The sequence below is a fragment of the Choloepus didactylus genome, chromosome 6 (assembly GCF_015220235.1).
Source record: "Choloepus didactylus isolate mChoDid1 chromosome 6, mChoDid1.pri, whole genome shotgun sequence".
NCBI lineage: Eukaryota > Metazoa > Chordata > Mammalia > Pilosa > Megalonychidae > Choloepus > Choloepus didactylus.
In genome coordinates this window covers 102,401,588-102,417,827 of record NC_051312.1, presented here as the reverse complement: position 1 = coordinate 102,417,827, position 16,240 = coordinate 102,401,588, and the positions used below count along the sequence as shown (strand labels likewise).

Below are 16,240 nucleotides of genomic sequence, written 5' to 3'. Positions count from 1 at the left end.
AATTTGTGCTCCAGTCTCTCAATCCAGGTAGACTGTCATTATCAGTAAAAACAAGTACTTACATATATATATTGTTTATACCCAAATATGAGGCAAGAATTTCTTTCTCAAAGTCATAATTCAAAAAAGAGGAAGTCACCTTATAGTCACTCCTTAGAAATTATCTCATTATTTTGAACCAGAAAATAATTTCAATCGGCTTTAGATAAGATTGTGAAGTTATTTGAAAACATCAGCTTAAAAAGAAAAACTAAGCTGGAATATAGATTCCTGAAAGTCTGAAGTCAAAAATGCAAAATGTTGGGAGACAGAAAACAAGCCCTTATAAGAACCACTTTAAAAAGCAAAGCACAGCGAATTATTCCTTTGTGAGAGATCACTAACTTGTACTACCTGACAAATGGAAAATCAACTCTCCCTAACCTTATGCAAATGGCTAGTACTTATGGCTGTCGTAACACCATCAATAGATCATCAACATCAAGACAGAGTCAAAAAATGCTATCTCTTCAGTCATAATGAAGTAAACTCTAGAATTTGGATGCTTCAATGATAAATGAGAAAGACACTAATATCTCAGAGATACATGAAGAGTCTGGGAAAAAAAACACTTCATAAAACTTAAGAGTAGAAAACAGCAATATTTACAAATGATTCTGTATTACATAATAAGATTGTTAAATAAATATATAAAACTAAATTACTAAAGGATATAAGTAAAATTCAACTACTTTATCCACATCTCTTAAAGTTTATGTATTCCAGGTAATTAAAAACAAATTTGCATGGGGGTATCATCTCATGAGGGAAATGGAAGTATACAAAATACCTACTGGCATTTGAGAAGCAACACCTATGTAAAACTGAAAATGCTTTACTAAAGCATTTATGGACTTATTTACTAAGCGTCATGGACGCTTTAGTAAAGCATTAAGAAAAATTAGGTTCAACTGTGAGAAGATGGCAGAGTAGGAAGACTGAGGAATCAGTCCCTTCACCAGAACAAGTGTTAAACAGGCAGGAACTATCTAAATCAACTATTTAGAAACTGCAGAATCCAGTAGAACACTTTGCACTTAGTGGGAAGAAAAGGCGTGGTAAATGACAGTGAATTACACTTTCCAGGCAGCAGCTACTATTGCCCGTACCCCAGCATTGCAGCAGGCAACAGCGAGGTTCACAACCCCAGCCCTTGGTGTAACTTACTGGTGGGCAGGGTGGGATATAAAGACCCAGTTCCCCAAGAACCAGGGATGTGCAGTCCAATCACCCATCACTGTGTTTGATTAGTTACTTCACATTACCAAGTGCCCAGCTCTAAGGGCAGCCATTGTTCCAACCCACCCTGGGCAAAGGCCACAGAGGAGACTTAAATTCAGTATCCTTCCTCAAAACTGAATATAATGGGCAAGTGATAAACTAACAAAACACAGATTTAAAGAATCATAGGAGAAGCCCCTGACAGCCTTGCTGGTCCCTCCCTCAATTCTTCCTGGGGGCGGCGTGGAGCTGGTCAGTGTTCCATTTGTGGGTTCCTAGACTTGCTTCAACTGGGAAGGACTGATCTGGGAAATTCATCACCTTCTCACCCCAGTCCTAGAATTTGCTCTCCAGGCAAAAATAGCTAGACACAGCAAACGTGAAAGCAGGTAAGAAACAACTGAGTTAGGAGGCCTGGGGCAAAGGCTTCCCTCCTTTAAGTCCTGCAGTAAGTACCCAGGAGAAAGATCTCTTTCCTAGGGAGTAGAGGGAGCATTCAAATTCTAGTGAGAAGGAAATTGTTACTAGGTCACTAGTAAGCACAAGCCCAGGATTAAGACAGGCCCAAAAAGAGAGGGAGGACTCTGCATTTGCATTTCCTTGGAATGAACTTCTTGATAGGAGGACTGAACTCAGAAGGGGAGCACTGGCCAACACAGCCAATCTGCAAAAATTATGAAAGGTGTTTCTGCATTAGTTTGTTTGGTTTCATTACCTCCTGGTATTCTATCATAACACTAGCTGTATACAAACTCAAGAAAAAGGCAGCACAGGGAATACATCCCGGAGTTAATACTTAAAAATATTAAAATATACAGTATGCAACAAAAGATTACAAGACAAAGAAACAGGAAATGATGGCCCATCAAAGGAAGAAGATAAAAATCCAGAAAACATCAACAAAGAAGACCAGACTGTGGACATACCAGACAAGGACTTTAAAAAAAAAAAGATTTTCAGTATGTTCAAGGAGATGAAGAGAAATATAAAGAACTAGAACTAAAGGATATCAGGAAAACAATGAATGAACTATATGAGAATCTCAATAAAGAGACAGAATATTTTTTGTTTTTTTAATGCAATATTATTGAGATATACTTCCACCATATCCGTCCATAATATACAATCAATGGCACACAGTATCATCATATAGTTGTACATTCATCACCACAATTTTCAAGCATTTTCATTTCTCCAAAATAAGAAAAAATATATCTTCTAGTTTGCTAATGCTGCAAAATGCAAAACACCAGAGATGGATTGGCTTTTATAAAAAGGGGGTTTATTTGGCTACACAGTTACAGTCTTAAGGCCATAAAGTGTCCCAAGGTAACACATCAGCAATCGGGTACCTTCACTGGAGGGTGGCCAATGGCGTCCGGAAAACCTGTGTTAGCTGGGAAGGCACGTGGCTGGCATCTGCTCCAAAGTTCTGGTTTCAAAATGGCTTTCTCCCAGGACGTTCCTCTCTAGGCTTCAGCTTCTCTCCAAAATGTCACTCTCAGTTGCTCTTGGGGCATTTGTCCTCTCTTAGCTTCTCCAGAGCAAAAGTCTGCTTTCAAAGGCCATCTCCAAAATGTCTCTGTAAGCTGAAGCTCCTCTCTCAATTCCACTGCATTCTTCGAAGTGTCCCTCTTGGCGGTAGCTCCTCTTCAAACATCACTCACAGCTGCACTGAGTTCCCACTGCCCGTCAGCTCATTTATATTGCTCCACTGATCAAGGCTCACCCTAAATGGGTGGGGACACGCCTCCATGGAAATATCCAATTAGGGTCATCACCCACAGTTGGGTGGGGCACATTCCAAAGAAACACCCAAGAATTACAATCTAATCAACACTGATAATGTCTGCCCACACAAGATTACATCAAAGATAATGGCGTTTGGAAGACACAATATATTCAAACTGGCACAATATATAAAATAAAAAAGAACACCCAAACCATCCCATATCCCTTATCTCCCCATATTATTTACTTCTTTTTTCATTATTTTATTACTTATCTGCCCATACACTGGTTAAAAGGGAGTGTCAGTCACCAGGTTTTCACAATAACAATGGTCACATGATAAAAGCTATGTAGTTATTCAATCATCATCAAGAATCAAGTCTACTAGATTACTGTTCAACAGATTCAGGTATTTCCTTCTAACTATTCTAATACACTAGGAACTAAAAAGGAATATCTATATAATTCATAACAATAACCTCCAGATTGACCTCTTGACTCTATTTGAGATCTCTCATTTCATTTCCCCCTTTTGGTCAAGACAACTTTCTCAATCCCACGATGCCAGAGCCAGGCTCATCATTGACTGACCTGTCCCTCACTGCCAGGGAGACTCACACCCCTGGGAGTCATGTGCTACTTAAGGGGGTAAGGTAGTGAGTTTATTTGCAGAGTAGACTAAGAGAAAGAGGCCACATCTGAGCAACAAAAGAGGTAAGAGACAGAAATCTTAAAAAGGAACCAACCCAGAATTACTGGAGTTGAAGACCACAATAATTGAAATAAAAGATTCCCAGGAGGGTCTCAACAGCAGACTGGAGCTGGGGAGATGGAAGGGTATAGGAACAGTACATGTTTATGCTATTAAAGTTAAGTTGAGGGGAGGGGTAAGATGGCAGCATAGAGAGGAGTGGAGTTTAGTTAGTTCCCTGGAGCAACCAATAAACAACAAAGAACAACTAGTAAATAATCTGGAACAACTGCTGGGGGACAACCATGACTGTCCACACATCGTACACCAACCAGGATTGAGTGGAATGGCTGAGATCACAGTATAAAAGCTGTACATAAAAACTGCAGAACTGTGCCGGGAGCTCCCTTCCCCCATGGCAGGCTAAGCAACAAGAGGTCGCTTTAGAAGAAAGCAGCATTCCCAGAGCAAGCAAATATACCTCAGCCCAGATCCAACTGGGGTTTTAATTAACAAATGTGGACTGCTGAATACAAGCTACAAACACAGACAAACCTGTAACAAGCAGCAAAGTACCCTGAGGTCACTACCAGTGGAGAGGAAGTGGGGCTGACAGAGAGAAAAAAAATTAAAAAAAAGAAAAAAAAAAATGGAGACATTTAGACACTGATCTTAGAGAGCCAGAAGGCACCTATGCCCCAGGAAAGGGAGCCTAGTAGACCAGTTGCGGTCTCTGGCCAATGGGTGCAGCTGGGGGGGGCCATGGACTGGTTCTGAAAGGGGGCTTTCTCCCCCTTTTTCTCTCTCTCAACCTGAGTGGCTCAGTGGAAAGAGCCTCAGCCATTTTCAGTTCACAGCACTCTGACCTAGACAGGGGTGGAGTTAACAGAGTCAGAGAGACAAAGGAGCAATTCAAATGCAGAAGATAACTCCCTAGGGGGTGTATCTTCCCTAAGAGGAAGGAGGTGGGGCCCAGCTCTAGTGCCAGCCTTCCCTTCAGAACTCAGATCACAAGGCCTCGAAGCAAACAGCCAAAACAGAAACAACCTAAGTTGAGAGCTAGAGGGGCCACACCTCCTTACACCAGTCAGACGGGCTGACAGGCACCACCTCCTGGGCAGGTTAGGAAAAGCAGAGCAGCTAGAGGCCTCACAGGACAGTCTGTCAATCTTCTAAGATATACCCTCAGGGAAACTTGAAACTGAATAACCCCATTCTGAGACCTGAACCCATCCTGGTCTGGGAAAATCTGATTGGGTAACCAAGGAAACCTGATACCTAGACAACAGAAAATTACAAATTACACTAGGAAAAATGAAGATATGGACCAGTGAAAAGAACAAACTTACACCTAATTAAAGAAAAGTTGAGATATTATTTCACTTTAATGAAACAATCAATTAAAGATTTTCAAAGAAATATGCTAAATCGATTCAAAAACTAAATCAACGCGCTCAGGGCAGATATGGCAAAAAAGATGAAGGATATAAAGAAAACACTGGCTGGGCATAAGGTAGAAATCGAAAGTCTGAAAAAACTACTGGCAGAATCTATGGAAATGAAAGGTACAACACAAGAAATGAAAAACACAATGGAGACATGCAACAACAGATCTCAAGAGGCAGAAGAAAACACTCAGGAACTGGAGAACAAGACACCTGAAATCCTACACACAAAATAACAGACAGGGAAAAGAATGGAAAAATATGAACAATGTCTCAGGTATTGAAAGAAAACATGAAGTGCATGAATGTACATGTCATGGGTGTCCCAGAAGGAGAAGAGACGGGAAAGGGGGCTGTTCTAGTTTGCTAACGCTGCCGAAATGCAAAACACCAGAAATGGACTGGCTTTTATACAGGGGGTTTATTTGGTTACACAGTTACAGTCTTAAGGCCATAAAGCGTCCAAGGTAACACATCAGCAATCAAGTACCTTCACTGGAAGATGGCCAATGGTGTCCGAAAAACCTCCATGAGCTGGAAAGGCACGTGGCTGCCATCTGCTCCAAAGTTCTGGTTTCAAAATGACTTTCTCCAAGGATGTTCCTCTCTAGGTTGCATTTCCTAAAAAATGTTACTCTTAGTCGCACTTGGGATATTTGTCCTCTCTCAGCTTCTCCAGAGCAAGACTCTGCTTTCAACGGTCGTCTTCAAACTGTCTCTCAACTGCAGCTCTTGTGCTTTCTTCAAAGTGCCCCTCTTGGCTGTAGCTCCTTTTCCAAAATGTCACTCACAGCTGCAGCTGCACTGACTTCCTTCTCTTAGTCAGCTCATTTATATGGCTCCACTGATCAAGGCCCACCCTGAATGCGTGGGGCCATGCCTCCATGGAAATATCTCATCAGTTATCACCTACAGTTGGGTGGGTCACAACTCCATGGAAACATCCAATCAAAAGGTCACACCCTAATCAAAAAGACCAATCAATCCGACCCACAAGATTACATCAAAGATAATGGCATCTTCGGGGACAAAATACATTCAAACCAGCACAGGGGCAGAAGCAATAATAGAGGAAATAATCAATGAAAATTTCCCATCTCTTATGAATGACATAAAATTACAGATTCAAGAAGTGCAGCATACCCCAAATAGAATATATCAGAACAGACCTAAACCAAGACATTTAATAATCAGATTATCAAACATCAGAGAAAAAGAGAGAATCCTGAAAGCAGCAAGAGAAAGGAAGCTTGATAAGACTATGTGTGGATTTCTCAGTAGAAATCATGGAGGCAAGAAAGAAGTGGTGTGATAATATTTAAGATAATGAAAGAGAAAAACCGCCAACCAAGAATCCTATATTCGGCAAAACTGTCCTTCAAATATGAGGGAGAGTTTAAAATACTCTCTGACAGACAGTGACAGACTTTGTGAACAAGATACCTGCTCTACAAGAAATTCTAAAAGGAGCACTACAGACAGATAGGAAAACACAGGAGTGAGAGGTTTGGAACACAATTTTCAGTGACAGTAGCACAGCAATGTAAGTACACTGAACAAACATGACTGTGAGTATGGTTGAAAGGGGAAGGTTAGGACCATGTGGGACTCCAGAAGGAAAGATAAAGACTAGGACTGTATAACGTAGTGAAACTTAGAAAGCTCAACAATTGTGATAAAATGTACAAATATGTTTTTACATGAGGGAGAACAAATGAATGTCAACCTTGCAAAGTGATAAAAATGGGGTGGTATTGGGGAAAAAACACAATCAATACAAACTAGAGACTATAGTTAATAGAACCATTGTATTATGCTTCCTTTAATGTAACAAAGGCAATATACCAAAGCTAAATGCCTATTAAGTGGGGGACATAAGGGAAGCATATAGGACTCATCGCATTGGTGATGTTGTCTGACTCTTTTATTCTACTTTAGTTTAATTCTATCTTTCCTTTTGTTGCTTTTTAGCTGTCATGTTTTTTTTTTCTTTCTTTTTCTTTTGTCTCTCTACCTTCTTTGACTCTTCTTCCTTCTTTGTGGAAGAAATGGAGATGTCCTTATATAGATAGTGGTGATGGTGGTGTATGCATAAATACGTGATTATACAGGGAACCATTGACTGTTTACTGAGGACGGAATGTATGGTGGGTGAACAAAACCATCTTTAAAAAAATAAAACGGGAGAAACTAAGATGGCGGCTAGGTGAGACAGGGCGAAAAAACACCACTGTGAAAAACACTAGATAAAAACCAGAAAGTAACCCCAAATACCGGTTACAGCGATGCGCCAGCTGGACGAGGTCTCCTAGTTCCAGAGGGGCCATATACTTGGTGAAACTGGGAGTCTGCATTCTGAAACAAGTGAGTAAGCTGGCTGGAAGACCCACAGCCACACGGCGGTCTGGGGAAGCCAGGGTTCGGCGTTTGGAGACCAACTGGCTCTTTTAAAAAAAAAAAAAAAAGGGAAAAACCCAGGAGCAGCTGCAGGTGCAATAGTGGGAACCACACAGTAAAACACAGCAAGAGAGAGCTGGGCCAGCCTCTCGGTGTCTGGCCAGGAAGATAGCCTGCTGCAGATACCCTTGGGGCTGGGAGAACGGAGGGGAGAGCCGGAAGCAGAAAGAAACCCCGCGGCTAGCAGCTGGCTCCCCGGAGGGCTGGATAAACTCCTGCCCAGGGCCATGCCCACAGCCCAGAGCCCCACCAGTTGTCCCGGAGCTGGGAAGGAGGAACTGTGCGAGGAGGAGGGGGTTGAGACGCCCCGTTAGGCCATTTCTGCGTCAGGCTGAGAGCGTGCCGCTGCACAGCCCAGCGGCCCAGGACTTCCCTTGAGGGACGGCGCGCACTGGTGACATAGCATGGCATTCCCTTGGCTGAGCTCCTGGAGGATCGCAGCTTGGAGGGGGGACCCACTCGGAGAACCCAGGGACGCTACGCCAAGTCCAGTGGTTTGTGAGACAGCGAGAGAGAGGGTCTGGGGCTGAAATGAAATGAAGGCTTAGGCTCTTGCGGCGGCCTTGAATCTCCAGGAACCTGGGGGATTTGAATATTAAAACTGCCCTTCCTCCCTGGCCACCCATACACACGCCCCACATTTAGGGCAGATGGCTCCAGCAACACACCCAAACTGAGTTCTCCAACTGAACCCCACAAGAATCATTTCCCCACACACTGCGGGAACAAGGCTGAGAACTGACTTGAGGGGTACAGGTGACTCACAGACACCATCTCCTGGTTAGTTAGAAAAAGTGTACGTCACCAAACTGTGTTTCTGAAAAATTAGATCGATATCCTTTTTTTTTTAACAACTTGAAAGAACCCTATCAAGCAAAACAAAGGCCAAGAGGCCAAAAACAACAGAAAATCTTAATACATATGATAAAACTAGACGATATGGAGAATCCAACTCCAAACACACAAATCAAGATATAGGAAGAAACACAGTACCTAGCACAATTAATCAAAGAACTACAATCGAGGAATGAAAACATGGCAAAGAATTTAAAGGACATCAAGAAGACCATGGCCCAGGATATAAGTGACATAAAGAAGACCCTAGAAGAGCATAAAGAAGACATTGCAAGAGTAAATAAAAAAAAATAGAAGATCTTATGGAAATAAAAGAAACTGTTGGCCAAATTAAAAAGACCCTGGACACTCATAATACAAGATTAGAGGAAGCTGAACAACAACTCAGCCTCCTTGAGGACCACAGAGCAGAAAATGAAAGAATGAAAGAAAGAATGGGGAAAAAATATCTAAAAAATCAAAATGGATCTCAGGGATATGATAGATAAAATAAAACGTCCAAACTTAAGACTCATTGGTGTCCCAAAAGGGGAAGAGAAGGGTAAAGGTCTAGAAAGAGTATTTAAAGAAATTGTTGGGGAAAACTTCCCAAACCTTCTATACAATATAAATATACAAAACTTAAATGCCCAGCAAACTCCAAATAGAATAAATCCAAATAAACCCACTCCAAGACATATTCTGATTGGACTCTCAAATACTGAAGAAAAGGAGCAAGTTCTCAAAGCAGCAAGAGAAAAGCAATTCACCACATACAAAGGAAACAACAGAAGACTAAGTAGTGACTACTCAGCGGCCACCATGGGAGATGAGAAGGCAGTGGCATGACATATTTAAAATTCTGAGAGAGAAAAATTTCCAGCCAAGAACACTTTATCCAGCAAAACTGTCCTTCAAATTTGAGGGAGAGCTTAAATTTTTCACAGACAAACAAATGCTGAGAGATTTTGCTAATAAAAGACCTGCCCTACTTCAGATACTAAAGGGAGCCCTACCAACAGAGAAAAAAACTGAGGGACTTCACCACCAGTAGAGCAGTCCTATAAGAAATGCTAAAAGGAGTTGAGCAGACTGAAAGGAAAGGACACTAAACAAATGACTGAAACTACATGAAGAAATAAAGGGTACCACTTAAGATCACATGGTAAATATAAATACCACTACTACTGTATTTTCGATTTGTAACTCCACTATTTACTTCCTACAGGATCTAAAATACATAAACTGTAATGATAAATCAGTGGCTTTGGACTCAATGTAAAATATGTAATTTTTGACAAGAACTACATAAAAGTGGAGGAATGAGGGAGTATAGGAACATAGTTTATGTGTCATATTGAAGTTAAGTTGGTATCAAAGAAAAACAAGATTGTTATAGATTTAAGATGTGAAATTTAACCCCATGGTAAACACGAAAGTATCAGAGAATATGACCATAGAGATGAAAAGTAGAGTAGAGGTTCCGAGAAGTGGAGGAAGGGGCAATGGGGAGTTAAGAAATGAGTGTAGGGTTGCTGTTTGGGGTGAAGAGAAACTTCTAGAAAGGCATGATGGGAAGTTGATAGCATTGCAACATTCTAAATGTGATTAATCCCACTAATGGAATGCTAGGGAGGGGGTGGAATGGGAAGATTTAGGCTGTATATATGTTTCCACAGTTGAAAAAAAAAAAAAAGACAGTCTAAATAGATGACGATTAAATGCCAAGGATGATCCTGGATGGGATCTAAGGATGGAGGAGAGCAGGCTCAAAGGGATACAGATGGGACTTAAGCGAAAAAAAAAGGAACTACAGAATGTAAGCTTTGTATCAAGGTTGAATTTCTTGAACTTCTTAGCTGCGTTTAATGGGATTGCATAAAAGAATGTTCTTGTCCATGGGAAAGGTATATGAGAATTATACTGTTTTTTCAAGGATGTGTGCTGCTTCCTCTCATATGTTCAGAAGACAGAGCAATAGATGATGGATGATAGGGAGGGATGGGAGGGAGGGAGGGAGGGAGGGAAAGAAAGAAAGAAAGAAAGAAAGAAAGAAAGAAAGAAAAGAAAGAAAGAAAGAAATGGTGGTATGACAGGATGTTAAAGGTGGTGGATGGGGTATTGGGGGAGGGAGATTGGGGTATGCTGGAGTTCTATGTATGGGGTTTGTACTGTTTTTGCAACTGTTCCTATAAGTTTGAATTTATCTCAAAATAAAATTTAATATTAAAAAAAAACTCATTCCAAAACAATGAACTAATTTCTTCAGTCAGTGGTTTTCAAACCTTTAGCAACTAACTGGAAACCATCCATAAATTGATTTTTATTCCTAGGAATTCCAACTTTTGCTTCAATGTTTTTTCAGAGCCTAGAGGTGATGAACTGATCCTTTATAATCTAACATTTGTTAGAATATTGGGTTTGAAGGGATTAAATATTGAGTAAACACTTTCCTACTCTGAAGAAATGTCTAAACATCTAAAAGTCAATGAAAAGTCAGGTTTGTTAAATTATTCCTTCCTCAATGTGCAGAAGGTTCTACTTTGGACTTAGCTAAAGGGCAAATGCCAGTGTCCAATCTGGAGGTCCTGAAGAAAACCACCTAGGGAAAGCATAATTAAGAAAGGTCTTAGAACTGCCTGAGGTTAGGGAACACGTTTTCCTTCTTAGAGAAAACACCCAAAAACTTGTAACAGCATAGAATCCATTCCCCTAAATAGATATTTGCATAATTCTAAATTCGCCGCCAATTACTAGGGGCAATTAGTGATAGCCTAGGTTAACAACTATTTTGGTGTATGTGTGTTTGGCAGGAGTTACTGTTTATTGTCAATAAGCGGCAGCAGACAACATCCAAGAAATAAAACATAACTACCTGAAATACGTTTTGTACATGCATAAACCATTAGCATATATTACAACATATAAAGGATTCTTTAAAAAAAAACTCTAAGAAGTAAATTGATGAATGAGGATTGTTGCTTTCTACAAATTGTAAAAACACAAAGATTAACAATTAAAAGGAATAATAACATTTCAAAATAGTTTAGGCAGTACAGAGTGAATACTAAGAACGATTATAGATACTAAGATGAAGAGATGCATGAGGGCAAAAGAAGATAGTAAATATAATATGAACAAAAGGAATCAGTTTAGTACATGCATATGCTAACATTTCAAATGTAAAGGTAAATGTAAAGCAAATACATAAGACCCATTTTAAAGGCTCCAGAAAACACCGATTAAAACTTTTCCCCAAAACCAGCTTCACTTGAAAACGTTTCCTTTTCTTCCAATGATGACAACTACAACAATAGGATTTGAAATCCCAGAAGCATTAGCAAGATCACATTCTTCCTCAATATCCTCAGCCTCTAAGTCCTGTTCATTCTTCTGTGAAATGCCTCTCTCCTGTGAAGTGCCTTTCTATTCTCTCTGGCATTACTTTATACCTGTTGAATATCTCCTCACTCCCATTATTTCATTTCTTAATACACTTACCCATCCAGACACTTGTTAAGCAACTTATTGAAGTACCATGCTAGTTCTGAATACAAACCAACCTAACATGAGTTCAAACAGGAGAGAGACAAAGATCATAATTAATGAATACCATTTCAATAATAACACTTTACTTATTAAGGTCCTACTATGTGACCACTGCTATGCCTATATACCATTATCCCATTTAAATTCTCACAACAGCACCAAAAGATACGCACAGTTTATCTTCTGCAAAGCAAGGAGACTAAGGCTCAAAGAGGAGAAGTCATTTTCCCAACATCACACTGCTAGTAAATTGCAGAGCCAGTATTCCACGGGAGTTCTGTCTGACTCTCCTCTACTTGGTGAAACTAGCAACATCTCCTAAACAGTCTCTCCAACCCAGTCTACCCAGTGCCACTAGACGTATCACCTTAAAGCACAGTTTTGTACTTGTAACCCCTTTGCTTAAAGAAAAAAAAAAAAAAAAAAACTCAATGGCTCCTTTAGCCTGACCTTCAGACTGAATTAAAAGCACCTAAAACTAAGTTCCTGTATATTTTTCATACAAGCAAGAAATTTCATAAATCATTTAATCTCTCTAATCTTCAGCTTGTTTTGCTATGAAATAGGAGAATAAGACAGTTGTACAAGAATTAAATAAAACAGAATAAATAAAGGACTAAGCATATAAGTACTCAATAAATAGGAAGTATTATTACTCATAACTCCCACATACAACCTTTCTAGTTTAACCAGTCAATGTACATATTGCTTCTCTTACAGCCACTTACATTTCTGCCTTGGTTCACACTACTGGCCCTCCTCTCCATTAAGAATAATTAAGATTAAGTACTCTATATAAATATCTACTATGTTGATCAAGGTCTGTACATCCCTATCTTTAAGGCTCAAATCAAAAGCCCCTGCTCCCAAGGAGCCTTCCCTTGCCACCCTCAATGAACTTCACTCCTAGCTTTAGTGCCATTGGGGGAAGGGGAAGAAAAAATACATATTTATTCAGACCAATTATAAACTTCAATATGCCATAGAGAAAGATATCTTTCACAGAAAAAGATAAAGTAACGTGCCAATCAAACAGCTAGTAACTGATGGAGCTAAGATTCAACTCCAGTCAGATGTCCCTGACTCCTTTTAAAGTCCAAACACCACACCACCTTGCACCTGAGGGTACACATTTAATCAACATCTACTCAACCCTTACAAAGAGCATAGCACTACTATATGTTCTCAGTAGCCTCATCCACACAGACATATGTAACTGAAACAAAACTTTCATGAAATAATGCTTATCTTTATTACCTGCAATGAATACTAGTATTTTCTATTCTATTCTATTTCACTTAAAATAAAATGCTAGAAGGAGACTAAGCCTACTTATAATTGTGCCTAAGAGTCTCCCCCAGAGAAGACTTTTTCTTCTCAGATGTGGCCTCTCTCTCTCTCAACCAACTCAGCAGGTAAACTCACTGCCCTCTCCCCTAGGTGGGACATGACTCCCAGAGGTGTAAATCTCCCTGGTAACATTGGACATGACTCCCGGGGACGAGCCTGGACCAGGCATCATGGGATTGAGAAAGCATTCTTGACCAAAAGGGGGAAGAGAAATGCAACAAAATAGTTTCAGTGGCTGAGAGATTTCAAATGAAGTCAAGAGGTCATTCTGGAGGTTATTCTTATGTGTTTATAGGTATCCCTTTTTAGTATTTAGTGTATTGGAATGGCTAAAAGGAAATACCTGAAACTGTTGATTCTTGAATAAGATCGTATAACTATATAGCTTACACGGTGTGACTGTGTGATTGTGAAAACCTTGTGGCTCACAGTCCCTTTATCCAGTGTATGGACAGATGAGTAGAAAAATGGGAACAAAAATTAAATGAATAATAGGGAGGATGGGGGGACTGGATGTTTTGGGTGTTCATATATACATATATATATATGTAATGAAAATGTTCAAAAATTGATTTTGGTGATAATGCACTGTGGTACTGTGAACAATTCACTGTACACTGTGAATGACTAGGGTATGTAAATATATCTCAATAAAACTGAATTTAAAAATAATAATAAAATAAAATAAAATGCTGGTCAGTTTCCATTAACTTTATTTCACAACCAATAATAAGTAACAATCCAAAGTTTGAAATACATAGCTGTCAAGGATACAAGGCCACATGAATTTATCCTCAAGGAGTATTTAATTTAATTGGAGATATAATAGTAAAACACAAACTCTTAAGAAATTTTCCCTGACCCCCAGCTCCACATCACCTTGCTGGAACAGGAGAATCTATGTTTCTGTTGCTCCCTGAATTTCCTCTATCATGGAACATACTCAAGAAACTTTCTAGTTACATATATGGATCCCCAACTAGGCTGCAGATATGGCAAATATTTGTTGAATGAATAAATGAGATACAGAAAAAGTGCTATTGATTTTCAGAGGGAGAAATTCCAAAACTTTCTCCCCACCTAGATCATAATCCCCTGAGGATGGGAACAATCTTTTTGTATAGTCGAGTACATAGAGAGCTCAATAACGTTTGTAAATATTCTAATTTAAAAAAAAAAAAAAAAAAAAAAACTGAGCTATAGATTAGCCACAATTCATGTAGAAAAGCAGATAAAAAATGGATCTCTGCCAAAGAAAACCAAAACAAATTTCCAGCTCCAACAATAAATTTATTATCATCAACCTCTACTCTAGATCCTTACAATCCAAAATCTGGCCCTAGGCCCAACAGCATTGACATTACTTGGGAGCCTGTTTGAAATGTAGATTCTTAGGTCCCACCTAGACCTACTGAATCAGAGCCCCCATTTTAACATAATCCCCTGGTGATTCATAAGACTCATTAATGTCTATATGATAAAAATGCAGTTGGCACTTGCAATCTCACAGAAGGTCACCATCCTCTCCTAAGTTGTCTCTGTAATAAATAATCAGTCTTTTCAAGTAGTACTATGATATGGCCATGACACATTTTCAGGCATTAATGAAAAGAATTGATCACCCATTGAATATTGAATGTAACTTTTAGGAAGCATAGAAAAATATGATTTCTGCCTTCTTAGGACACAGACTCTATAAGGCAAGAAAATAAGAGCAATGAACTTCAGTGGCCAAACTAATAAATCTTTAATACTAAGGACGAGGTTAGTGAAAAAGATGAAAACATTTAGGAGCAAACTTTTTTAACAGTTCTTAGTCACTTACATATACATTTTCAGATATTCCCTATTTAAAAACTGCAACGTTAGACTGCCCTATACATAAAACTGTGTAATACAAGAAGCTAGGTAATATGAAGTCAGAACACTTACATCATCTTCACTGATTGCAAGACTGGAACCACCCTTCAAATCACCACCCAAAATCTCAAACAGAAGTCTATTTTGTGAACTTGCAAAAACACCTGCAAAACCCTCAAGCCTCAAGCCTGTCATCCAAAACTAAGACCCTATCTAAGTCCACAGGACTTATTCAAATTTGCCCTTAAAAAAAAAAGGCAACAACAAAAAAAAAAAAAAAACGGGGGAATTAGATAAGGAAAGGTTGCAGGCCCTTCTCATCGCCGACCTACAAACACCTCTCCATCACAAACGAGGAGAGAGAAGAAATAGCGCAGGTCCCTCAGTTCACATTTTCGAGTTCCTAAACTTAATCTTAAAGTTGGGAGTCCATCCTTTTCCCAGCAACACGCATTAGGATAACCGCTCAACCTCTAATTCCCCGTAGGATTTGGCATGTCGGTTCCTTGCGACCCCCTTCAACACATCCGCCCCAAACACTCCGACCTCTCCAAATGAGAAACCGACACAGGGAGCATCCCGCAGGGTCCCTCGGGAGCCGCGACATCACCGCCCGGCCCATCCTCCACTCTAAACTCGCCCTCGGGGAGGGGCTGAAGGGGTCTCACCAAGTAAAGGGGGGCATAGATCTTCAGGGACTCCTCCAGGGCGCCCCCTGTGATCTGCAGGAAAGAGACCCCGCAGGAAGGATGCCAAGTGTGGCCGATCTCGTAGCAGTTATGAGGGATGGACTTGCTGAATGCCGCCATGACGAGCAGCCGCGCGGAGGGGCCGGGAGGGAGAGCGTTAGGTCTCCAGAGGGAGGAGGTGGGAAGGGGAGCGAGCGCCCAACCACTGCCGGATCTCCCTGCCCGCCGCTGTAGTGAGAAATGAAGGGGAAAGGTCGAGCGAGCAGGGTTACTGTGGGCCAAAGTCCTCGGATGTTGAGCGCTCAGCGTATCGCAGCTCGAGGGGGCGGGACGCGCACGGGGAGGCGGGGAGAGGCGGAGCGTGCGCGCTCCTT

General features: G+C 40.4%; 1 protein-coding gene across 1 annotated transcript in view; it reads right to left on the bottom strand.

The window, feature by feature from the left end:
- Nucleotides 1-16,161, bottom strand: part of TMEM135 (transmembrane protein 135) — a 332,704-nt gene extending 316,543 nt beyond the window's left edge. The window contains exon 1 of the mRNA XM_037841001.1: nucleotides 15,846-16,161. Within this exon, the coding sequence (XP_037696929.1) occupies nucleotides 15,846-15,986 (141 nt within the window). The 5' untranslated portion in view covers nucleotides 15,987-16,161. The remainder of the gene's footprint in view (nucleotides 1-15,845) is intronic.
- Between the last annotated feature and the right edge of the window lie 79 nt (nucleotides 16,162-16,240).